This window comes from Eutrigla gurnardus (genome assembly GCF_963514095.1).
Source record: "Eutrigla gurnardus genome assembly, chromosome: 13".
NCBI classification, from domain to species: domain Eukaryota; kingdom Metazoa; phylum Chordata; class Actinopteri; order Perciformes; family Triglidae; genus Eutrigla; species Eutrigla gurnardus.
In genome coordinates this window covers 28,099,047-28,124,534 of record NC_139936.1, presented here as the reverse complement: position 1 = coordinate 28,124,534, position 25,488 = coordinate 28,099,047, and the positions used below count along the sequence as shown (strand labels likewise).

Sequence of the window (25,488 nt, the reverse complement as noted above, 5' to 3'; positions counted from 1 at the left end):
GAAGTGATTTTTTTATTGAAAAGATTTTTTTTTGTTTGAAGCAACTTCTTTTTTGATTGAATTATAAAGACACAAATGTCCTACCCCTAATATGGCCCAAACACAAAACAACATTACTTCAATCAAAACAGTTCCTTCAAACAAAAAAACCTTCACTTCTATCAAAGAAAACATTTTCAATCAAAGAAAAACGGTGTTCAAATGCATTTTTTTGAGTCTCAACCATATTTTTGCATTCAAACACTTTTTTTCTTTGATTGAAAAGGTTTTTTTTGATTGAAAATATATATTTTGATTGAAGCAACCTTTTTTTTGATTGAATAATAAAGACACAAATCTACCTCCATACAGTAGCCAGCCGGGCATGTTATGGCCGCTTTACATGTTACTGAAGACTATTACAGTTTTTCTCAATTGTTTACACACAAATACTGGTACTTGAGACACAATGACCACAACATGTAACTCATGCACCAACACCCTGAACTAACTCTGCTAAACTGCAAGCACAATTCCTTTTTCCATTTGGCACAATTTTCATGAAGAAAATCTCTTGTTTTCACAAGGAACACACTGCCATTCAAAATTCTAAAGTTAATTTCCCTACTATGCACACTGACTCATCACATGGGAAAACACCTACAACACAGTTTTACAATTTGCAATCAGAGCATTAGCATAAAAGTGCAACAGGTGAGCTCTTCTGTTTTGGAGCAATGGATGCCAACATTGGCAACAGAGGCAGAGCCAGAGGAGTGAGAGTACGAGGAGGAGCCTAGCATGGATTTTCCATGCTAGGAGATATTTCCCCCGCTGCTTGGCCATCGCTTGCATTGCCTGTAATGTGGATGAGGTGCTGTGGCCAGACCGAAACAGAAGAGAGGATGCGGGATAGTTGTTGTTTTTTTGTTTTTTTTGTAACTGTATACAGTCATTTCTTCTGGTTTTGTATGTAGACCACTGTATATGCAACTTTGTGTTGGTTTGGATGAACACTGTGTACATTACAGTATTCTTGTGGGAAACATACAATATATAAAAACAATATTCTAAAATATTTTACAACACATTTATGTATGTACTGTCTGTAGTGACTGTAACACTGAACAAAAAAAGGCCTAAGTCATTATGGTAAATGGAGAAGAAGTGTTCGTGTTTTACATTGAGCACATCAGTGTTCAACTGGTTCTTATAAATGTCTATTCATATGATGGTTTGTGTGTGTCATTTGACAACAAAATACCATTTTGAGAAGAAATAACATTGTTTTGAATGTAAAGTTTCATTTTGCAGGAGAATTGAGGGGTTTTGCCCATTGTGTGTGTGTTTTTTTGATTTGTGTGTAGAGTTCTGAGAGTATGAGGCATGCTTTCAGAAAATGTGTGTAAACGATCGAGAAAAACTGTAATAAAAGGTGTACAAACCAGGAGTTGGTCTCGGTTACCTGACTGCAAGATACCAAGATACTACGGTTAGCATGCCACTTTCTGACTGCCGTTGGTTCACTAAACGTTACCAACTACCAATGTGACTTAATATCTGTCTTCACAGCGTTGTGGACAAGTTTGTGATTAAACAGCTGTTCTCTGATTTGTGTTTGTAGAACTGTCGGACATCGACGACATTGAATGGAGGTCCAACCTGCAGATGACTAAACATCAAACACTCTGATCATTGATATTGATCACACACTGCTCTACACTTTAAAAAAATGTTGTGATTTTAGTATTTTGTGTATTTTATTGTTATTGTATTATTTGCCAAAATAAACACTTTTTCTGGGCCCTGCGATAGACTGGCGTCCTGTCCAGGGTGTACCCTGCCTTCGCCCAATGATAGCTGGGATCGGCTCCAGCCCCCCCGCGACCCTGAATACAGGATAAGCGGTAGAAAATGGATGGATGGATGGAACACTTTTCTGAAGAGACATGTCTGCTATGCTTGAAATTAGCGCTGCTGGGAAACCTCAGACGTATACAGTGATGTAATGACGTGGCTCTCTGGGCTCTCTAGCCGGTGTTAACGTAAACAGGTTCTCAGAAGGTTCGCAAGTTGAACCAACTGCGAACCAGCACGGGCACTGAACTAGGTTCGCATTGGTGGAAAAGGAAGGACCAAGACTCAAACCCCAGCCTCTCTTGCTATGAGGTGACAGTGCTAATGTACAACACCAGACACATGTTGAAGTCTCCCTGCATGAAGGAAAAATAATTTGAATTGTGTATTTGTATCCTATATTTTTAAAACCATGCTCTATTTTTTTACTTGTGTACTATGATAGTGAACTAGACAGCTTTTTAGTGCCTTGTGATGATTATGAGTTGTTCATAGAGAGAGAGAGAGAGAGAGAGAGAGAGAGAGAGAGAGAGAGAGAGAGAGGGAGAGAGAGCATGTTCAAGAAGAGACCCATTTTTGTGTTTACCAATTAAATGAATATATTACAGTTTTTTTCAATTGTTTACATGCAATTTTGAAAACCGGGTTCTTTTTTTCAAAATATAATCAAAATTATCCAAACACCAAACTCGATTTGCATAATTCCTAGATTGTTTGCAAAATGACACACTTCAGTCAAAACATACACACTTCAGTCAAAACATATACACATATTTGTGAAAATGCTATTAGTTTGCATTTAACCAACACAGTCCTCAATGATCAGACACTATTGCAGCCAGTTTCACACTGCTGTGATAAAAAACACATTTGTAAAAAAACTAATTTTAGGAAATAGCATGTGCTAGATTTTTGACCAGACATTGTTATGTAAGGGATCAATTAGATGTCAAAAAAATAGTGACAAACCCACAACATTCTTCATGATAAGTTTGAGATATAGGGAGAATGTACACAAATAGGCCTACTATAAACTTACCAAGCACTGCACAACACTGATGCTGCAGACTGAATATTTCAAGTATTTATTTTATCTACCTCTTCTATCTCCTTCTTCTCCTCTTCCTCTACCTGGGCCGACTCCTCTACCTCCTTCTCCTCTTCCTCTACCGCCTTCATCTCCTCTTTGAGCTCCCCCTCTCATTCTCACTCTTCTTCTTCTTCTAGCTCCTTCCATTTTTGTTGAAGACAGGTGAACTCACCTGCTGCCTTTTATAGCACACCTGAGTGCTGCATTTTCAATAAGCACATGTGTGCTTCCACACTTGGTGGATGTGATTATCCAATTTGTTCATTAGTGTGGTCATTGGCAATCCGGGGCTTTGTAATGACAAGGAAGTAACCTCACAATCCTTATCTGTGTCTAAGGTGTGAAAATGTGTGTAGCGTTTTACAAATCCCTGTGTGTAATGTTTTGCAAAAAGGGTGAAGCAGACGGCGTAATGTTGTGCAAATCTGTGGAGGTGTTTTGCTCCTTGGAGTAGAATTTCGCAAATTGTGTGGACATTTTTATTTTAGTCTGTAATTTAATTGGTAAACACAAAAATGGGTCTCTTCTTGAACATGCTCTTATTAGTATCTTTTTTTCTCCATGTAATTTGACACCGATGTGGGTCTCTCTCTCTCTCTCTCTCTCTCTCCCTCTCTCTCCCTCTCTCTCTCTCTCTCTCTCTCTCTCTCTCTCTCCCTCTCTCTCTCTCTCTCTCTCTCTCTCTCTCGGTCCCCTCCCTGTTGCTATGGAAACAGGGACGGTCCAGGTGGAGCCACTAACTGGCGTCCTCTCTGTCACGTGGGGGTCTCTGGATGAGGAGCGGTGGAGAAAGTTGCGTCTCTGCGTTCACATTAACGGGGAGTTGGTCGAAGCGACCTCATCAGCCGCAACGTCTCCTACATTAATGATAGAAAGAGCTGCTCTCTCTCTCCTATCTGGACTGCGGGGCGAAGTGCTTCAAAGAAGAATCACTCAACTAGAAATGGAGACGAGTCTTTAGGGAACCGACATGATCTTGTTTGTGGACTGGAGGAAAATATATACTGACGGTTCGCTGTTTTCTCCGCTGCAGTCTTTTTATTTTTTGTTTTACCAGGATATGCTGTGAACATTTGACGCTAGTATCAGAGTTCCTTCTGAGGAGCTGGTTAACCAACTGACGGAGGAACACCCAGGAAAAAATAATGCATTGTGGAATCCAATAATCTTAACTTTGAACAACAATGTCATGTCGGCTGCAGTGAGAGCATGGGAAGCAGCAGTGACGAGGAGATAACGGGCTAACGTGGATGAAAAAGACCCTCCTTCTCTGTGTTTAGTAGACTCTCCTGCTCGTGGACGTTTCGCGCGCGTACAGGACCTGGGAGACGGGGTGCTGCGTGTTGTGATGCTCCATTTCCTTTCAGGCGTCAGGTTTGGTTTATCCAGTAACATCCGTGATATCCCAGAATGGCTCGCTTCGAAGGCGAACTGTCCTGCCGCTATGGTGGCAGCTGTCCCGCGGGCCCGACCAGAGGGGGCAGCCGACAGCCGGGGGCTCCGGGGGTCCAGAGGATGTACAAGCAGACGATGGCCCAGAGAGCCCGAACCATGGCCATTTACAACCCCTTACCAGTCAAACAGAATTGCCTCACCGTTAACCGCTCTCTGTTCACCTTCAGTGAGGATAACATCATCCGGAAATATGCCAAAAAGATCACCGAATGGCCATATCCTTCCTGTCTACTCATCGTATACCGCTGCATCCCGCATAATGCGAATTCATAGCAAAATATGTCAATTTAAGGCCCCCGATTACCAGCAGAAGATACACGTATTTCGGTGAGATACACAATCTTAGATTCGGTTTGATGTGAAGTGTTTATATTTCTAAAATGTAAAACTTCTACAGTTGGTTCTCCAGTTGTTACCAGAGAGAACAGTGCGGCAGTTTGTGGCACATATTTCATTTAATAATTTAGAATGTGGGACAGTATAAGTGTGTCGTTTTCTCAGTGTGGCCATGCTGCTTAGAATTAGTTTGTGGTATACATTTGTGACAGTATTTTATGTTATTGCTGCTTTGCACTCTGCTCATTTAGTTTGTTGGCTCTCATTTTAGGTTTTATGACACAAATAAGCTCTTTTCTTTTAACAATGGAAAATCTACCATTGAAACATGGGTTAACCAAAAAGTATCTCCTGTAAAAATGGATTAGAAGTAGAAATGTGTTAGATATCATGCCTTATATGTATGTATGTGTACAGTAGTATGTTGGGAAGATGCACCACCAAACACCAGGCAACAATGTATGTCCAGAAAGTGTGTTCCTGTCAGTGTTTTGTATTAATTTAGGGCATGTTTTATTGGCTTAATGATGTGGTTTGTGTTTGCAACCTGTCAATTAAGAGTTCCTTAACACTTAACACTCCATTTGAGTACATGGTCCTGGCCACCATTATAGCAAACTGCATTGTGCTGGCCTTGGAGCAACACCTACCGGCCTTAGACAAAACACCGATGTCAGAGCGTTTGGTAAGTGTTTTCCATTTCCTGCAGTACAGCTCTTCATGTCTCATACTGTGACCGCTGTGATGTTGTGCTTTGTCTGACTGCTGCAATTATGCCCTGCTTATAGATTGGGTTTTTAAACATGAGCAGGAAACGTGCAGCAATAGTGATGTTGCTTGTATGAGTTAAACATTAGATTTATTTAAAGATCGTTTTGAATTATTCCTCAATGTCTGATTGGGTCCCTCATCCACTTCAGCACTCGCTTCGCACTCTTCACTGTTTTCTGACACTGACATTGGTGATGACAAATTTGAGGCTATTCTTCTACACTCTAAGAAAAGTCTGTAAAAATATGAGTCAATGAACCATTTTAATATGAAGGAATTTTCTGTCTTGATTTTTCACAGGTGTTTTACCTGTATTTTGAATTGCACATGGAATTGTGGGAGCAAGTACCTCTGTTGCCCCATGACAACTGGCTTGCATTTTTTCAGATGGCAGAGAAAGAACCAGTAATTTTCTGTACAGACATTTCCTTCAACCCAAAAAGTCATTTGTGGCGATATTTTTGATTACCACAATCATTTACCATAATCAACTTATCGTGAGTTTTTTGATTGCAATCCAAATTCTATATCGGCCCTACTTGGAGATGATCATGTGACACTGAATGTTAAGACTGATACTTAACTCTTAATTTTATTGGAGAGTGACATTTGCTGGCCAGATGGAAGCGTGTAATTTCATGAAACCTCTGCTTTTTCCTAACAGGACGACACAGAGCCCTACTTTATTGGAATATTTTGTTTTGAGGCTGGCATCAAGATCATTGCCCTGGGCTTTGCCTTTCACAAAGGCTCCTACCTGCGTAATGGCTGGAATGTAATGGACTTTGTGGTGGTCCTAACAGGGTGAGTAGCACTGGCCTAATGGCTTATAGCGATTATTGTTTCTGCTGTGTGTGTGTGTGTTTATGTGTGTGTGTGTCTAATGATCAATAGTGCCGAGCCATTCCAGATGGCTGGGTGTTTTCTGAGCCTCAATATGGTTGTACTGTCCACATTTGATTTGCAGAAAACAAGAGGGAAATCCTTATTATTCCACCTCTATTCTGAAAAGCCTTAGAATTGCATTCTCTCTGCTGGCCATCAGGGGGCAATTCCTGGTTGCAAGAAGTCTTATTGCATGGAAGTCTATGAGAAAATGAACCCACTTCTCTTACAGATTAAATCATTTGAGTCACACACAAATCAATATTTTCTTTAAAGAAAAGAGGGAAATTCTTTCACATCAACATTTTTATTTATATATTTATATACAACATAACATATCAGGTAAACAAGAAGGAATGAAAATCAGTGTATCTGTGTAAATATTCTTTTATTGCAATACAGAATTCCACCAACCTGTCTCCCTGCCACTCTTCTCCCTCCGCCAACCTGTCTCCCTTCCACTCTTCTCCCTCCACCAACCTGTCTCCCTGACACTCTTCTCCCTCCGCCAACCTGTCTCCCTGCCACTCTTCTCCCTCCGCCGACCTGTCTCCCTGCCACTCTTCTCCATCCACCAACATGTCTCCCTGCCACTCTTCTCCCTCCACCAACCTGTCTCCCTTGGTCCATTTCCTCAAAAAATTCTTTCTTCTCTTTCCCTATATCTATATGTGTTCACTACCAAGTCTAAAACCAGACACCTGCTGAGGTTTTCAGCTGAAGTAACAACCATCAGTGTTTGAAGGGTTGATTAAATCATCCTGTGTTGAAAGTGAGGTTTACAGTTTTGACAGCAGTGTGTTAACATGTGAACAAAGTGCTGTAAATCCACAGAGTTGTGCAGGTTGTGGTTAAAGTCAGGAGAGAAGTGTGGAGAGTTTTGAAAACTGTGTTCCAACAATGAAAAAGGAGCTAGAGTTTGGTCCACACAAACTGCTGCTGTGCAGACTGTGTTAGAGTTTTGCACATGTAGCTGCAGTGTGCCCGCTGTCTTTAGCAATAGAAAAAAACTGTAATAGATAGATAGATAGATAGATAGATAGATATACTTTATTGATCCCAAGCTGGGAAATTAGAGTGTAGCAGCAGCATGACACACAGTGACAACACAGTAACTAAAGATAAAAAAATGCAAATGGGTGAAGTATTTCTTTAACACAGTTAGCGCAACATCCGTCTGTGTAAGCTACACAATTAACACATTTCCTGTTACTTTGACAGAGAATGCATTCAGTTAACACAAATTGTAATTAGAACCAGCAGTGATGCACGGGCCCTCGCATACACGCAACTCGGTTAGTGCTACGACCGCCTTCAGTGTCGGATCGCCTGGCCTGGCCACCGCAACGTCGCAGGTCGTCCCCGGCCACCGCCACTTCGCTGGTCGTCCCCGGCCACGCCGCCGGTCGTCCCTTGCCTGAATTTTCAAAATGGCCTAAAATGGCTGATTTACTGTAGCGCCCCCAAGTGGTCAATTTTTTATTTAATTTTCCCCCACAATATCTTTATTGAATTTTCACAATGTTTCCAAAATACATAAATATACAGAAATAAGAGTGCTCTCACATCAAGGAAGACGTCAGGGATAACTAAATTATTGTCCAGCATTTAAATTGTCCTTCTTTGCAAGTCAGGTATTTATGAGATAACATAGAGCAACACTTAGGTGAAAGTATAAGTATATAAAAAAAAACAAGACAAAAAAAATAACAACAACAACAACCCGAACAATAAAGGTTTCTCTGCCTTATCAAGAGTTGGCCCAGGTTATTTCACTATTATGCGTGGATCAAAAATACAAATTTAGATGTACAGTTCACACATAATAAAGAAATCAAATATCAAAAGAAAAGAAATTACTTTGGATCACTGCAAAGGACTACCGACATCTACGCCTCGTCAGCTTCATTCCCCACATTACTTAAGTCCACACTCTCCATATATTCCATAAAATGGCCCCAAATGTTTTGGAATAGTGGTAGTTTTCCTTTTATAATGTAAGTTATCTTCTCCATAGGTAAAGTTGTGGATATTTCCTTAACCCAGTTGATGAGTTTTGGTTTACTGGTACTCCTCCATGAGAGTGCTATGACTCTTTTTGCAAGCAGTAAACATATGATTATTTTTCTAGACATGTGATGTCTATCAGGATATAACCCTAGAATAAATAATTTAGGGTCAAGAACTAATTTTATACCTAGTATAGTCTCTAAAGTTTAATCTCCCGCCAAAACTGTTGGACTTTACTGCATTCCCAAACACAGTGAAAAAACATCCCCTTCTCCTCTCCACACCTGAAACACAGATCTGGGATAGTATCGTTATACTTATTACGTTTTTCTGGTGTCCTCATTAGCCAATTATATTGGAGTACTTTGAGACGAGTATTGATAGTTTGTGTTTGTGCTTCAGCACATACTTTTTCCCAGTCCTCTGAGGGCAAGTCCTCCTTTAAATCTTCCCTCCAGGCATCAAGTTTCCTTAATGAAGACTCAGGGGATCCCTCTGCTAACATGTTATATAGCCTGGAGTTAATTCCCTTTCCATAGCAATCTTTTTTCATTTCCATTTCCAAAGTGGACAGCGGGGGTATCGACAAACACTGGTTTTGAGATGATCTAATACAATTTCTCACCTGCAAATATTTAAATTGATGTTGGTTTGCTGTGGCCCGATCCTGCAGATTTGCCCTCTACAACATCCGCAGGATTCGGACCCTCCTCACAAAGGATGCAACGCAACTCTTGGTCCAAGCACTGGTCATCTCCCGCCTTGACTACTGCAACTCTCTCCTGGCCGGACTCCCGGCCTCTGCGATTAAACCATTGCAGCGTATCCAGAACGCTGCAGCACGTCTTATCTTCAATCTACCCAAATTCTCCCATGTGACCCCCCTCCTCCGTGACTTCCACTGGCTCCCTGTTGCAGCACGCATCCAATTCAAGACGATGACACTGGCCTTCAGGGCCATCAATGGAACGGCACCCATCTACCTTCAAACACTGGTCAAACCTCATGCCCCGAAGCGAGCACTTCGCTCCTCTACTTCAGCTGGCCGGCTGGTACCACCATCGCTGAAATCAAACAAATGTCGCTCAGCAAAGTCCAGACTCTTCTCTGTTCTGGCGCCTCAGTGGTGGAACGAACTCCCGACTAATGTCAGGACAGCTGAGTCATTTGCCATTTTCCGAAAAAGGCTCAAGACTCACCTGTTCAGACTTAACCTCGACTAGCATGACCCCCCCCCCCCCCCCCCCCCCCAAAAAAAAAAAAAAAAAAAAAAAACCCTTACCTATAGCACTCTGATCGTAGCACTGTTGCTCTTGAACTACTAGTTTACTCAGATGAGGACCTAACACTTGTTCTATTTTTAGCTCTTACTTTATCGGCAATGATTCGTTGTGGTTTCCTTGTTTCCTTCTTTTGACAAATGTACTTATTGTAAGTCGCTTTGGACAAAAGCGTCTGCTAAATGACCTAAATGTAAATGGTTTGGAATATCATACCTGGTAATCAACTCTTCAAATTACATCAAAATCCCATCATCTGATCCCATGAGATCCGCTATTGTTTTTAAACCTTTTTCCGAGTTAAGTAACATTAATGAAGATTTGTCTTTGTTTACTTTATATCCTGATATCTTTCCGAATGTGTTTATTAGATCCAACAAGGCTGGAATAGAATTTTTCAGTTTTTCCAGGAAGAGAATGTCGTCATCAGCAAATAAAGCAATTCTGTGTTCCTGTTGGCCTACTGACATACCAGTTATATTTTCATGAGACCGCACCGCAATGGCAAACGGTTCAATTGCTAAAATAAATAATAAGGGGGACAAAGGACACCCCTGCCTACATCCCCGTTTAATTTTAAATGATTTAGATATAACTCCATTTGTTATTATTTCAGCATATGGTTCATTATATAAAAGTTTAACCCACCGACAGAAATTATCCCCACTTTCTTTTTAGTATTTCGAATAAATAGGGCCACTCAACTCTATCAAAGGCCTTTTCGGCATCCAATGATAGCAAAGCAGTATCTGGTTTTTCTTCCCGATTATGAAGAATATCCAACACACGTCTCACATTATGAAATCCCTGTCTATCTACAATAAACCCATTCTGGTCACAAGCAATTATGTTTGGTAAAATTCGCTCCAGCCTTCTCGCCAAAATTTTGCAAAGTATTTTTAAACCAACATTAAGAAGACTTATTGGTCTTAGATTTACATTTTGTTGCAAGGTTTACCAGGTTTGGGCAGTAGAGTTATCAGAGCTCCTCTTAGTGAAACAGGGAGGATTCCTTTTTCAAATGAATCCGAAAACATGTCAAAAAGAGGGGAGAGCAATTTGTCTTTAAATTTTTTATAAATTTCTGTCGGCAGCCCATCTAGGCCTGGGGTTTTGCCTGTTTTCAAATGATCTATCGCTATAGATATTTCCTCCTTAGTTATAGCTGCCCCAAGATCTGCACTTATTAATCCTGAAACTTATTAGACCTTTATTTTTTTTTTCAAGAGCTTGAACGCTGGCTTGCAGACTGGTGATGCTGTCTTCTGCTGTGGATATCCGGATTTCCGCCTCACCGACCCGTTCAATACACTCATTAACATCTTTCTTCACATTCTCTATTGCTGACAAAATGCCATCTAGTTTGGAGGAAAAATCTGATTTCAAGTTTGCAATTGCAGCGAGTATTGCGTCTGAGCCTACTTCAGCCGTCATTCTCTTCTCAGTCGGCTCGCTGTTTTCCTCCTCCATTGCCTCGCATGTGCTTGTATTAGCCTCGTTAGCTTCTTGGCACATGTGTGCATGTGTGCCAAATTTTGTGTCAATTGGAGTTACGATGTGAGGGGCTAAAATGCGTTAGGGGCGTCCCCGGCCACCGCCACATTGCCAGTCGTCCCCGGTCGTCCCCGGCCCCCGCCACGGCGTGGGTCGTCCCCGGCCCCCGCCACGGCGCGCGTCGTCCCCGGCCCCCGCCACGGCGCGCGTCGTCCCCGGCCATTGCCACACAGCCGGTCGTCCCTTGCCTGAATCGTCGCGTCGATCACCGTATCAGACGATTGAAGTTGTCCTGCTAGACTGGGGTGCAAAGTTCCACACTGGGACCTTATACGGGTGTAAAAACATGACATTTTATGTTGCCAATAGGTGGCGCTCTGATTGTGAGTCAAAATTGCAGTGCAGACATGTTCAGGGTGGGACTCTCATCAAACTTGAGAAGTTTGAAAAAGATCGGACAATGGACACTGAAGTTATAACAGTTTAGAGTATTGTTATAGGGCTTTCAATAGGGATTCGCTGCCCGACGTTGTTGGCGCTCAGGCCCTAATAATAATTAAAACTGCAAGCAGTGATAACGGGCCCTCGCGTGGCACGTAACTCGGTTAGTGCTACGACCGCCTGACGTGTCGGACCGCCTGGCCTGGCCACCGCCACGGGGCGGGTCGTCCCCGGCCACCGCCACATTGCCAGTCGTCCCCGGCCACCGCCACGGCACGTGTCGTCACCGGCCACCGCCACGGCTGGCGCCTGTCGTCCCCGGTCCCCACCACGGCGCCTGTCGTCCCCGGCCACCGCCACGTTGCCAGTCGTCCCTTGCCTGAATCCTCTCTTGCCTGAATCGTCGTGTTGATCATTGTATCAGACGATTGAAGTTGTCGTGCTTGAAAGTTCCACGACACTTGGACCTTATACAGTGTAAAAACATGACATTTCATGTGGCCATTAGGTGGCGCTCTGATTGTCAGTCAATATTGCAGTGCAGACATGTTCAGGGTGGGACTCTCATCAAACGTGAGAAGTTTGAAAAAGATCGGACAATGGACACTGAAGTTATAACAGTTTACATTATTGTGGTTGAAGCATTAAATTCGTCCAAGTTCAGGACGCCGTCCTGGCCACGCCCTTTGACTTATGTAAGACCTTTCGAGGATTTTGCATTGTTGAGGCCTCTAGAACAGTCTCAACGAGTTTGGCATGAATCGGATCAACGGTGTAAGAGGAGATCGTTAAAATACAAAGCCTACAATTGGCTAACTGGGCCCAAAATGGCTGAATTTACTGTAGCGCCCCCGAGTGGTCAATTTTAATAAAACTTTCAGGATATGTTCCAGGGCCATATGTCAACATATCCTGCAAGTTTCATGATGATTAGGTTAAATATTGTGGAGTTATGTGTATTGATTTCTAGAGCCCCGCCCTTCTGATGTTCATTGGCTAATAACTTCTGAACGCAACTATATTTCACAAAGCTTTTGGTAGGACTTGACCAGCTTAGTCTAATGATGATTCACAGAAATTTTGGTGAGAATCGGATCCACGGTTTATGAGAAATGAGCAAAAACGTGTTTTTCACAAAATTCAAAATGGCGGAAAATTTCGGTAGGCGGACTTTGGTGCCATAATGTAATTTTTTGTAGAACACACGGTTCTGCATGTCTGTGCAAAATTTCAAGTTAATTGGAGTTACGGTGTGAGCTGGCCATCCTTCTTTGCGTTAGGTGGCGCTAGCGAGTCACTTTTCTGTGGCCAATTATGAAACCTATAAAATATCAAAATTTTCGCCGTTTTCTATTAGCACACCAAATTTGGTAAGCTAATTATTTTGCTAAGGCCCCCAAAAACGCCTCTAGAAAATAAAATAATAATAATAATTAAAATATCGAATTTTTCGCCAGTCCCAATATGCACGTCAATTTTGGTAAGCTAATTATATTGCTAAGGCCCCCAAAAAGGCAGTTACTTTGCATAATAATAATAATAATAAACGAAGCAATTACAATAGGGCTTCGCTGCCCGACGTTGTCGGCGCTCGGGCCCTAATTAAAACTGCGAGCAGTGATAACGGGCCCTCGCATGGCACGTAACTCGGTTAGTGCTACGACCGCCTGACATGTCGGACCGCCTGGCCTGGCCACCGCCACGGGGCGGGTCGTCCCCGGCCACCGCCACGTTGCCAGTCGTCCCCGGCCACCGCCACGGCTGGCGCCTGTCGTCCCCAGCCACCGCCACGGCGCGGGTCGTCCCCGGCCCCCGCCACGGCGCGCGTCGTCCCCGGCCATTGCCATGCAGCCGGTCGTCCCTTTCCTGAATCGTCGCGTCGATCACCGTATCAGACGATTGAAGTTGTCTTGCTCGACTGGGGTGCAAAGTTCCACGACACTGGGACCTTATACAGTGTAAAAACATGACATTTCATGTCGCCAATAGGTGGCGCTCTGATTGTGAGTCAATATTGCAGTGCAGACGTGTTCAGGGTGGGACTCTCATCGAATGTGAGAAGTTTGAACATGATTGGACAATGTACATTGAAGTTATAACAGTTTAGAGTATTGTGGCGAAGCATGAAATTCGTCCATGTTCAGGGCGCTGTAATTGCGCTCCCATAGGACTTATTTAAGACCTTTTGATCATTTATAATCGTCGAGGCCTCTAGAACAGGCTCACAAAGTTTGGTAGGAATCGGATCAACGGTGTAGGAGGAGTTCGTTAAAATACAAAGCTTACAATTGAAAAATGGCTGATTTACTGTAGCGCCCCCGAGTGGTCGATTTAAATAAAACTTTCAGGATATGTTCCAGGGAGATATGTCAACATATCCTGAAAGTTTCGTGATGATTGGGTTAAATATTTTGGAGTTATGTGTATTGATTTCTAGAGCCCCGCCCCTCTAATGTTTATTGGCTTATAACTTCTAAACTCAACAATGTTTCACAATGCCCTTTATAGGGATGGATCAGCTCGGTCTATTGATGACACAGCAATTTTGGTGAGAATCGGATCTACGGTTTAGGAGGAATTAGCAAAAAAGCCGTTTTTCACAAAATTCAAAATGGCGGAAAATTTCGGTAGGCGGACTTTGGTGCCATAATGTAATTTTGTAGAGCACACGGATCTGCATATCTGTGCAAAATTTCAAGTTAATTGGAGTTATGGTGTGAGCTGGCCATCCTTCTTTGCGTTAGGTGGCGCTAGCGAGCCATTTTTTTGTGGCCAACTATGAAACCTTTAAAATATCAACATTTTCGCCGTTTTCTATTAGCACACCAAATTTGGTAAGCTAATTATTTTGCTAAGGCCCCCAAAATGGCACGCAAAGTGGCAGAAAAATAAGAATAATTAAAACTGCGAGCAGTGATAACGGGCCCTCGCGTGGCACGTAACTCGGTTAGTGCTACGACCGCCTGACGTGTCGGACCGCCTGGCCTGGCCACCGCCACGGGGCGGGTCGTCCCCGGCCACCGCCACGTTGCCAGTCGTCCCCGGTCGTTCCCGGCCACCGCCACGGCGCGGGTCGTCCCCGGCCACCGCCACGGCTGGCGCCTGTCGTCCCCGGCCACCGCCTCGGCGCGCGTCGTCCCCGGCCCCCGCCATGGCGCGCATCGTCCCCGTCCATTGCCACGCAGCCGTTCGTCCCTTGCCTGAATGGTCGCGTCGATCACCGTATCAGACGATTGAAGTTGTCCTGCTAGACTGGGGTGCAAAGTTCCACGACACTGGGACCTTATACGGGTGTAAAAACATGACATTAGGTGGCGCTCTGATTGTGAGTCAATATTGCAGTGCAGACGTGTTCAGGGTGGGACTCTCATCAAATGTGAGAAGTTTGAACATGATCGGACAATGTACATTGAAGTTATAACAGTTTAGAGTATTGTGGCGAAGCATGAAATTCGTCCATGTTCAGGGCGCTGTAATTGCGCTCCCGTAGGACTTATGTAAGACCTTTTGATCATTTTTAATCGTCGAGGCCTCTAGAACAGGCTCACAAAGTTTGGTAGGAATCGGATCAACGGTTTAGGAGGAGTTCGTTAAAATACCAATTTTACAATTGAAAAATGGCTGATTTACTGTAGCGGCCCCCAGTGGTCAATTTTAATAAAACTTTCAGGATATGTTCCAGGGACATATGTCAACATGTCCTGCAAGTTTCATGATGATTGGGTTAAATATTGTGGAGTTATGTGTATTGATTTCTAGAGCCCCGCCCCTCTAATGTTCATTGGCTTATAACTTCTGAACGCAACAATGTTTCACTATGCCCTTTGTAGGGATTAATCGGCTCGGTGTAATACAAAATGGCGGAAAATTTCGGTAGGCGGACTTTAGTACTCCAAGAGGCTTTTTTGTAGAGCACACTTGCCTGCACATGTGAGGCGAATTTTGTGTCAATTAGAGTTACGGTGTGCTGGGGCTGGCATAAGACGCGTTAGGTGGCGCTAGAGAGCCACCTTTTTGTGGCCAACTATGAAACCTTTAAAATATAAAATTTTTCGCCAGTCCCAATATGCACGTCAATTTTGGTAAGCTAATTATATTGCTAAGGCCCCCAAAAAGGCAGTTACTTTGCATAATAATAATAATAATAAACGAAGCAATTACAATAGGGCTTCGCTGCCCGACGTTGTCGGCGCTCGGGCCCTAATAATAATAAAAAACATTCGCATTTCAATAGGGCTTCGCTGCCCGACGTTGTCGGCGCTCGGGCCCTAAAATAATAAAAAACGACAGCATTTCAATAGGGCTTCGCAGCCCGACGTTGTCGGCGCTCGGGCCCTAATTATAATTTCAATAGGGCTTCGCTGCCCGACAATGTCGGCGCTCGGGCCCTAAAAATAAATGCGTAGGCCTAAATTCATGGGCAGTTAGCTAGCATAAATATTGTTTTTTTAGCATCGTAATAAACAAATCTGCGACTTTTTTTCTCTGAATATTGCCCACCTCTCTCGGCTCTGTTTTTTTCCCCTACAGTGGCCCTAATATGCCGTCGTAAAATTTGAGTTTTTGCTGTGTTGGCAAGATGGAAATGCAGTTGCCTCCACTTTGCTGTGGTCCAGCGGTCCTGTAAGTTATAGTAAAAAGGCTAACAGATGCAAAAAACAGTAATGACATACATTTCTTCTGTTTTTGCAAGTATGCATGTGCTGTGTGAGTGCAATGCACTTGAAGTGAATAAGTGCAGCATCTGTTCAGAGCTGTGCCTGCTAAGTGTAGAGTTGAGGGCTATTGACAGGCTGTCGAGGCCTGGTTGCAGCCAGAGCCTATTCCAGTCTGTGTGTGCGGATGGGAGTTGCTCAAGCAGGCCTGATTGAATTAGAGCTGAGCAGGCTGACATTATAACTTCAATTGTGGGGCAGGGTGGTGGTTAGAGGCCATTACAGCAGCACTCCTATGAGTGCCATGCTACACTGGCGAGTTCAGCCACATTGTCAGGGTAGATACTGGACTGCTCACAAGACGTTAATGCAGCTGAATGCACATACACATGCAGTAAGGCACAGTGAAGCGTGCCCGTACACACATGCCAATGAATCACTTCTCCATGATGATGTCCATTTCCTGCAGGATGTACGATATAGAAAACTCATCGCAATTAGGCATTAGCAATGACAGGATTTCAAAATATCAGCTCAGCAACTTGTCTGCAATATCAGCGTATGATGTTGATATATATTACATAATATTATATACAAATATAAAGCTGCTTTACAAAATGTAAAATTGACAAAAACAAAAGCAGCAGTCCTGGCCAAAATATTTGTGATTCACAGTATCTCAATAATTGTTAAAATATGCATAGAACTAAAAATGGCACTAATACTGGTATCACTTTCAGTTACAGTTAAGTGTTAAAGTCATCTTAGCAGCTAACTGCATTGGTAGCGTGGTAGCGACGTGTCAATCACAATGAAGCCCTGCCCTAAAGCATCCCTCTACTTTACTCAGGTGACTGTTGGTGATGCAGACTGTGTTTTACACATGAAGCTGCAGTTGTGCTTGCTGTTGTTTAGCAGAAAAAAAACTGTAACAGCAAGATAGCGACAGTAGCGAGGCTGTGGTAGTGATGCCGTGGTAGCAACCTGTCAATCATAACGTATCCCTGCCCTTAAGCATCCCCTGCTTTCTGGTCTATTTGGCTCTAACTGAGACCAACATTAACTAAATGAACATCATGCTGGATTGAAGAAGACTTGAAACTAGTGATTGAGACCATAAAGTCATGTTTACAATGTGATTGAGATAATATATCGAGTAGGAATTAGGGTCATTTTCTCATAGGCTTCCATGCAATCTGACTTTTTTTTGCAACCAGAGGAGTGCCCCCTGATGGCCATTAGAGCTAATGCAAGTCGGTACAGATCCTGGCAGTCTGTTAGTGGGAGGGTTCAGCCTCTTGACTGGCCTTTGGTTGCTAAAGTTGTGGCCGTGGACCCTATTAGAAAAGCAAGACAGAGAATGAGGAAATGGTGGGTTTATGAATGGGAAAGTCCAAACACATGCAGTGATCCGATGAATGAGATGAAGTACCTGAATCAGTCTTATCATTGAATTACAGGAAGCTTCTAATTGTTGTGATGCATGAAGAATTCCAATTGCATGGACATCTATGAGAAAATTACACAAATTCTCAGTTGATTTATCACCAAAGTAAACGTTCGTGTGGACCAAACTCTAGCTCCTTTTCATTGTTGGAACACAGTTTTCAAAACTCTCCACACTTCTCTCCTGACTTTAACCACAACCTGCAACACTGTGGATTTACAGCACGTTGTTCAAATGTTATCACACCGCTGTCAAAACTGTAAACCTCACATTCAACACAGGATGATTTCAGCCTGGTGACTTTCAAACACTGATGGTTGTAACTTCAGCTGAAAACCTCAGCAGGTGTCTGGTTTTAGACTTGGTAGTGAACACAGGAAGTGGACCAAGGAAGACATGTTGGTGAAGGGAGAATATATATCAGCAGTTGGCTTATATATGTTCAATTCAATATATATATATATATATATATACATATAAAAATCTCCTTCTCACCCCTGGTGGGGTGGTATCTGTGTCATCCTCAACATTGGATCCTCTACCAGAGGCCTGGGAGTTTGAGGGTTCTGCGCAGTATCTTGGCTGTTCCTAGGACTGAACTCTTCTGGACTGAGGCTTCAGATGTTGTTCCTGGTGTTGGGGATGTAGCAGAAGCAGATTTGGTTATCAACAGCTAATTATTAATGTCAATATGATTATCGATATTAATAATTATATTTAATATATTATCATGATATAATCATGAATAAACGGGGCACCACCCTAAGATCAGGGAAAAGATAACCTAAAACTGTATTCAGTCTCAATATAAAGGTTTAATACTCACATGCCAATCATCGTGATCATTGGCATAGGAGTACAAAACCAATCGAACAATTAAAAAGGCGTGAAATTCGAGCACTAGCCTTCACAACCTGCTGTTATCCAGTGACATATACACAACAAGCACAAGAGACCGCTACTTATAATATAATAAGATTTATTAAAATCAGTAATAATGATCACAATCAATAACACTGCAATTAACAAAGCCTTATTACCTAACTACCCAACACACAAAGCTAAGCTAAACAAAAGGAAGAGACACACGTGGAGTGTGTGTGTGTGCGTGTGCGTGTGTGCGTGTGTGTAGAGAGAGAGAGCGAGAGAGAGAGAGATATGGCCGGGCGCGACCACCAGATGGAGCTATCCCTCACAGCGTTTAGGGGCGGAGCCACTGACGCCAGATGGAGTAACGAGAGAGGGAGAGAGAGGGAGAGATGGCCGGGTGCAGCCACCAGATGGAGCTATTCCTCACAGCGTTCAGGGGCGGAGCCACTGACGTCCGATAGGATCGCGCGAGCGAGAGATGGCCGGGTACAGCCACCGGATGGAGCTATGTCCTTAGCGTCCGCCGGAAACAGCTGGCGTAGGACACGTGTGGGGCGGTGTATGTGTGCATGTGTGTTAGCGGGACACAAACAAAGAGAGGGGGAGAATGCGCGCGCAATATTCTAAGGCTCAGGAGGCGTGTTACTATCACACGGGAGCTCGTGAATGAACTGGCGTTCATTCAGCGGGACCGGTCTTTTAGCTGATAGTAGACGCTTACTGAGCTCGCGAATATGGCTGAGGTTAGTCAAAAACCCCGTTACAGAAATCAACCCAGCGGCGTGGGTATACAATCAGCATTCAAATACAACACGGAAAGCAACGGACTCGGCGGTCCGTGATCAAAACTTAAAACACGTTAACAAGAATTACAAGCATATCCTACACTATCAAACTTATGTCTCTGCCCAGACTGATAGCCTCTTACTAGTGTCGTTGCGTAGGTTGCGAGTCCGTCCTGGCGATGACGGCGTTCCTTACCACGGCGGCGGTAGTTCGGGAGTCCCGGCGGCAGCGGGGGGTCGTGATGAGTCGGCTAAGTCCAGACGAGAGCGGAGCGTGTTTCCTCTCGTTGATCAAACTCGAATAAAGAAAACAGTTCGTGTTTCTTTCTTCCGCGGGCGACAATATGATCGCGGCTTGGCGATTTAGTCAGCTTACTTCAGACAGGAGCTGGTAGCTGGAATGCAGGAACCGGCTTGGTTCCTCTTGTTGCAGCGGTGTGCTGCGGGGGTCGCCCACTGTTGCAACGTGGTGTTGCGATGGAAGAGAGTTGGAAGCAGGAAGAGCAAGAGAGTGTTCTTAAGGCGGCTTCGGTTTATAAAGCTCACGGCTGCTCCCGGGGACCCCCTGGGGTACCTGCGGTTGTCAGCCAATAGTGCACCAGTTGTGTGACGTTGCACTTCGCACCCAGGTGCGAGGTGAAACTAAAATGGCGGTGTAGTTTTTAATCCTCTTTGTCCCTTTGTTCTGACCGCATATGAGGGCTTTTGTAGGCCGCATTGTGTAGTCCTAATGGTGAGGTCCCAACACTGGAATCTGTTGGAGCCACTCTCCTAGTTTGGGGGTTACTGCCCCGAGTGCCCCCACTACCACGGGGACCACGCTAGCCTTGATCTTCCACATCTGTTCCAGCTGCTATTTCAACCCTTGGTACTTCTCAATTTTCTCGTGTTTTCAATTTTCTTCCTGATGTTGGCGTCAGCTGGGATCGCCACATCTATCACCACCACTGTCTTCTGCTCTTTGTCCACCACCACTATGTCCGGTTGGTATATATATATATATATTGAAGCAAACTGATGATTTTCACTCCTTCTTGTTTTACCTTAAAAACTGGTGTGTTACAAAATAAAAATGTGAAAGAATTTGCCTCTTTTCTTATTGATTTGAAATATTGATTTGTGTGAAGTGACTCAAATGATTTAATCTGTAAAGCTGAAAAGTGTCTAACACGTGTATTGGTGTGTGATGTTAGTGTTTTTCCTCTCAGTGTGTTCTGAGTGACACTGTGTGTTGTCGTTATGACAATGGTTCAAAGCGTTTCGCTGCACTGAGCCGGTTTTGAGATGCGTGTGAAGAGTTGCGTTGTTTAGAGTGAGTTTTGCAGCTGATGTGAACTGCAAAACTTTACTCTGACTGTTGGTGATGCAGACTGTGTTTTACACATGTAGCTGCAGTTGTGCCCGCTGTCGTTTAGCAGTCGGGAAAAAAAGCAAATCATTTCAGATAATTATTGTGTGGTAAAAGTTTCTGTGAGGCTAGTGGAGGTTCTTGTACAGACTTTTTTTTAGAGTGTTTAGTATACCAAATAAAGGGCTTTAGACAATATCATTGGAGAGAGTTGGCTTGTTTACAACCTCTTTGATAGGGCTGTTGCAATAACCGCAATATTGCAATACTGACAAGCCAACCACTGGGGATGGTAAGTAACCGCAACAACGAAAGCTAGGCCCATCTTGTTTTACACTTCAATGCATGTGTATTGACTGTTAAAGTTGTACTTGATTTGCTTTGAGATACTTCTAGCGGCCTCTTTGGCAGTAGATGTAACTACAGGCGAGCCTCTGGGACCTCATCTCCCAGAATTCCTTTGGAAACCAAACAGTGTTGACTGTATGACGTCAATTGTGATCCTGGTTTTCCCTCGTTGGCAGTCACTTTGCTTCTTGATGACTTTACTTCTTCACTTCCATTAGTTTGTTGTTTCTTTTTCTTGGGCCTGGAAGTTGAATGGTCTTCTTTCTCTGCCTGTTGATCCTCCATTGTGAGTCAGCAGTAATGAAATGTACCTGATCAAACACTTTAGACTAGAGGGAGCCTGAGTCAGCAGTTGGAAGTTACCGATTTCCCATTCCAAGTAAACGCAGCATACTTCCGTGAGTTCCACCTGCAGACCAACCGCTGCTGACTGACAGAAAAAGCTAAAAGTAATTTTGAATTTTGCGTGGAAATGTCGCCAGAGACACGAAGATCCTATTTCTGGGCAAAGCAGCAAGCACTTTCATTAGTGGGTCACATGATCAACTACCATTGTTTTAACTCACTCTTTGATAAATAGTAACTTAAAAGACAATTAAATAGATGAAAATGTTACGGAGTACAACTTTAAATAAATTCAATAATGTAATTCCCCCAACCAACTGTCTGTGCTCATCAGGGGTCCGTTTCACAAAGCAGGTTTAGTGAAAACCTTGAGTTAACTAACCCTGAGATGAGGGAAACTCTGGTTTTTCGGTTTCACAAAGCCAGTTCAGCATAAATCTGAGTCAGTTACCCGGGTAACATTCTCCGTGAACCTAACCTGCTCGCTAGCAGGTTTGCTTCCACAAACTGTGAGTTTCTCCCTACATGTCTCCGCCTTTTTCCGGAATTTGAACCAACTCTGAAAAAATGTGCCGTCCTTTCATCGTCAACCTAATTGATATGGAAATAAAAGTGATTCTAGCAGCTTTGCATCGGGAGAGAATTTTGATTGCCTTTCCTTCCAATCACATTAGATATTATCTAAACAATATTTCTAAACGTCATTTTCAACATTTCATATCGTGGACATAATCCGCAACCAGATTCTTTGCGGAGCTAGCGTTTTTGCGAACGGGAGATTTATGAAATGTTTAAGTACATTTCTGTGTTGACATACCTGCTTATATTTACTGTTTAATATGTGAAATATGATTAAAATCATATGCCTTAGTCAACGTATTTGCACAATATTTTTCTGCTTTCAACTGACGCCACTTTCTTTCTGGGCATGGGGGGATTGCACCCAATGAAAATGATAATTCATTCAATGAACTGCTTTGTGAACTACGGGAGTTGAACCCGGGTCCCCTGCACCGTGGGCGGTGTTGCTAACCATTACACCACAGTGTCGCTCTGCAAGGTTGAAAATAAAGACTTATTACCTTTAGATCAATAGACTGTTTCATTCAGTTATTCACATTAGATCAGGCCGTAATTGTCTGCCACGCCAACTATCGCTACTTTGCTGCAGTTATGTTGCTCCACTTTCTAAGGATGAGCTCGTTTTCTACATAAACACTCAGTAAAATATCTAATAACGCTCTCCCAGTTGCCATGGTGAATCGTAGTATCGGAGCTCCATTGATGATGGCTTTGTAGAGTCGGCAGGCACGCGCGTAACTCAGAGTTGACTGAACTAATTCAAAACCGCTGTTCTGAAACCGAAAACTCAGAGTTGCCCATCTCAGAGTTGGTCAACTCAGAGTTCAGGGTTAGGTTCAGAGTTTGTTGAACCTGCTTTGTGAAACGGGCCCCAGGTGCTGCTGAGTTTCAGTCATTGTTTTTAAGATGGACACAAAGGCAGCTGCTCTGGTCACAAAACTAAATGCGACTTCGCCAGTTTCGGAACATTTAATGCTTCGAACAAATGAAAAGGGAGAACCAGAACATTTAAATGAGGCAATATGCTCAGAGTGAAGGACGGAGGGAACGTCGGCGGTTGGAGGCGAAAAGTCTGCAGTGCAAATGGCCGGCGGTGGTGCCACCTGCAGCAAAAAAGAAGGATCAGTGCAGTGGCTTTTTCCTACAGCCTGCCCTCTCCACTGCCACATAGCAGCTTAACATAGCACTGCTCATTTGTGAAATATATTGTTTTCAGTAATTTATACAGGGTTTCACAAAAGAAATAAGATGGCTCTTTTTTAAGAATTTTACTTTTCTGTTTGTTTTAACAAAGCAGCAACCAAGTGAAACCAACGCCAAACTTGCATTTTCTCTGCTGACCGTCAGGGGTGACTCCTCCTCTGGTTGCTAAAATAAGTCTAATTGCAGGGAAGTCTATGAGTAAATGGTTACTTCTCACTTGATATATCTCAATCTAACTCATCAAGACGAGTGCAGGTGACAGTTTTGTGACTTTATCCAAATGTTTGGGTGGTGTGGATCTGCAGGAAATGTGTTTCAAATTACAATATTGTTTCAGTATCTCTCATGTATATTTGTTTCCCAATGTAAAAAATAAACATAACCAAGCACCCAGGGTGATTAGCATAGGTCTTTATTATCCTATGTTTTGGAGAAAAATATGTGTAATACAATAGCCGCTCCTGTAAAAAATATCAGGGGGGGGTTCTGATAATGATTAAGGTGTCAAGAGGTACATCAGGGCTCCACACATCATTTAGGTGCAGGCCTTATGGCACCGTAATAAAACACATATTATATATTTTCTTTACAATCCCATATACACTGGTAATTTAATAAACAGGAATCATTTTAAATACATATTTTTCTTTATTTAAATCTCAACACAAATAATGAATCTCAATTGTTTCGAAATAATCTCTTGGGTGATATTATAAGCAGTGTTGTCATGTCTGTCAGTTATCATATCTGACCCCTCACTGCATCGGGTTGTGGCTGCCTGACGCTGAAACGCTGTGGGGAGGGGGGCTCGGCCCATCACGCACCTCACAGCTTGTGTTTCTGGTGCTTTTTAACGTTCGATTCGGAACAATTGAAGTGAAGCCGTTAACTCCTCCCAGCACCTGTCTGAAGGGAAAACGATCTACAGTTCTCTTCATTTTAGCTGCGGAGATGGATAACTACAGTTTCACATGTAGTATATTAAGGCTTATACACACGATTTATTTTTCCCACCAACCTTCAGCAAAGAAGAGACCGGGGTCAGAGCCAATCAGAAACGACGGCCCGCCCCTACTCTGCCTCTGATTGGCTCAGACTGTGGTTATTCTTCTCTGTATGATGAAAGCACGTTAGTGCAAGCCCTCCCGGAACCCATAGAAATGCATTGAAAGCTCTGATATTAGAAAAAAATGGATTTTACACAGTAAAATCAGCATACCCAATTAACACTGTAAGAGTTGATCTTAACACTTTTAAAGTGTCTATATGGGGCTTTAATGGGGCTTTAATATTTCTTCAAAACTGTACGTCTTTAAATCTTGGGTATAGAAAAGAGCTGCAAGATGTATGTTCATGAGCACAGAGTTCACCTTGGGTGGGAGGTTTTTTAAAGGGCTGGGCGATATATATCGAATATACTCGACATCAAATTTACTCGATATTGTAGTCTGTGCGATGTAGAAAATGACTATATCGTGAAACTCAAGTATACATTGTCACGCATTTGCTTTTAGCCGCGGACATATAACTCCAGGCCTCTTTCTCGTCTCTCCCTCTCACAGAGAGGCAAAACAAGCTTACCTAGTTACAAACGTCAGTCTGTCGTGCATACAACGTCACACGCCCTCGCCCAGCAGAGAGGTAGCAGCAGCAGGTGCTAACGCCGGGTTCACACCGGCCGCGGAAGCGCTGCGAATAGCCGCGGAACGAAGCCCGCTTCCTTTCGCCGCCCTTGTTAACTGATAGTGTAGTTCAGATCATCCCTCTTGCGCCGTGCAGCGATTGTTTCGGCGTCTATTTTGTGCGTGAGCTGTGAGCGATCGCGTCAATTCTGGCAGGAAGTCACACAAAGAAACACGAGACAATCCGGTCAACTTTCAAAATAAAATACCGCGGTTGACAAGTGTGATCATATTTGTGTATCCAAACAGAGTAGAGAGATGAAAACAAACAAATAATATGAAAAAAATAGCTCCGAATCAATAACAGCTGAGCAGAAGCGCTTGTCGACCGTTGCGGAGAAATACGCGTCTGCACTCAAAAAAATAATTGAAGCAAAAACGTTGACTTTATGTATTTTAATTACAAGTTTTTCCATGTAATTTTATTAGGCAAGTTCAATGTGAGGGTCCTATTTAATTCAATGTGTTTCTACCATGCTGAATGAGTGTGAATAAATAAAATAAAGTTAATGCAAAGGTATACATAAACCTTATGCGTTTATTCACTTAAAGGTAAGGTGAACTTTCACATAAACTGTATGTGATTATTCAGTTAAAGTTTGGTGAATATTCACATAAAGCCTAT

General features: G+C 43.1%; 1 protein-coding gene across 1 annotated transcript in view; it reads left to right on the top strand.

Annotated features, from left to right (window-relative positions):
* Window positions 1-3,873: 3,873 nt before the first annotated feature.
* The window catches only part of cacna1ba (calcium channel, voltage-dependent, N type, alpha 1B subunit, a), a 320,635-nt gene continuing 299,020 nt past the window's right edge, over window positions 3,874-25,488 (top strand). Inside the window, exons 1-3 of the mRNA XM_084024282.1 lie at window positions 3,874-4,597; window positions 5,298-5,402; window positions 6,153-6,292. Coding sequence (XP_083880408.1) covers window positions 4,337-4,597; window positions 5,298-5,402; window positions 6,153-6,292 — 506 coding nt within the window. The 5' untranslated portion in view covers window positions 3,874-4,336. The remainder of the gene's footprint in view (window positions 4,598-5,297; window positions 5,403-6,152; window positions 6,293-25,488) is intronic.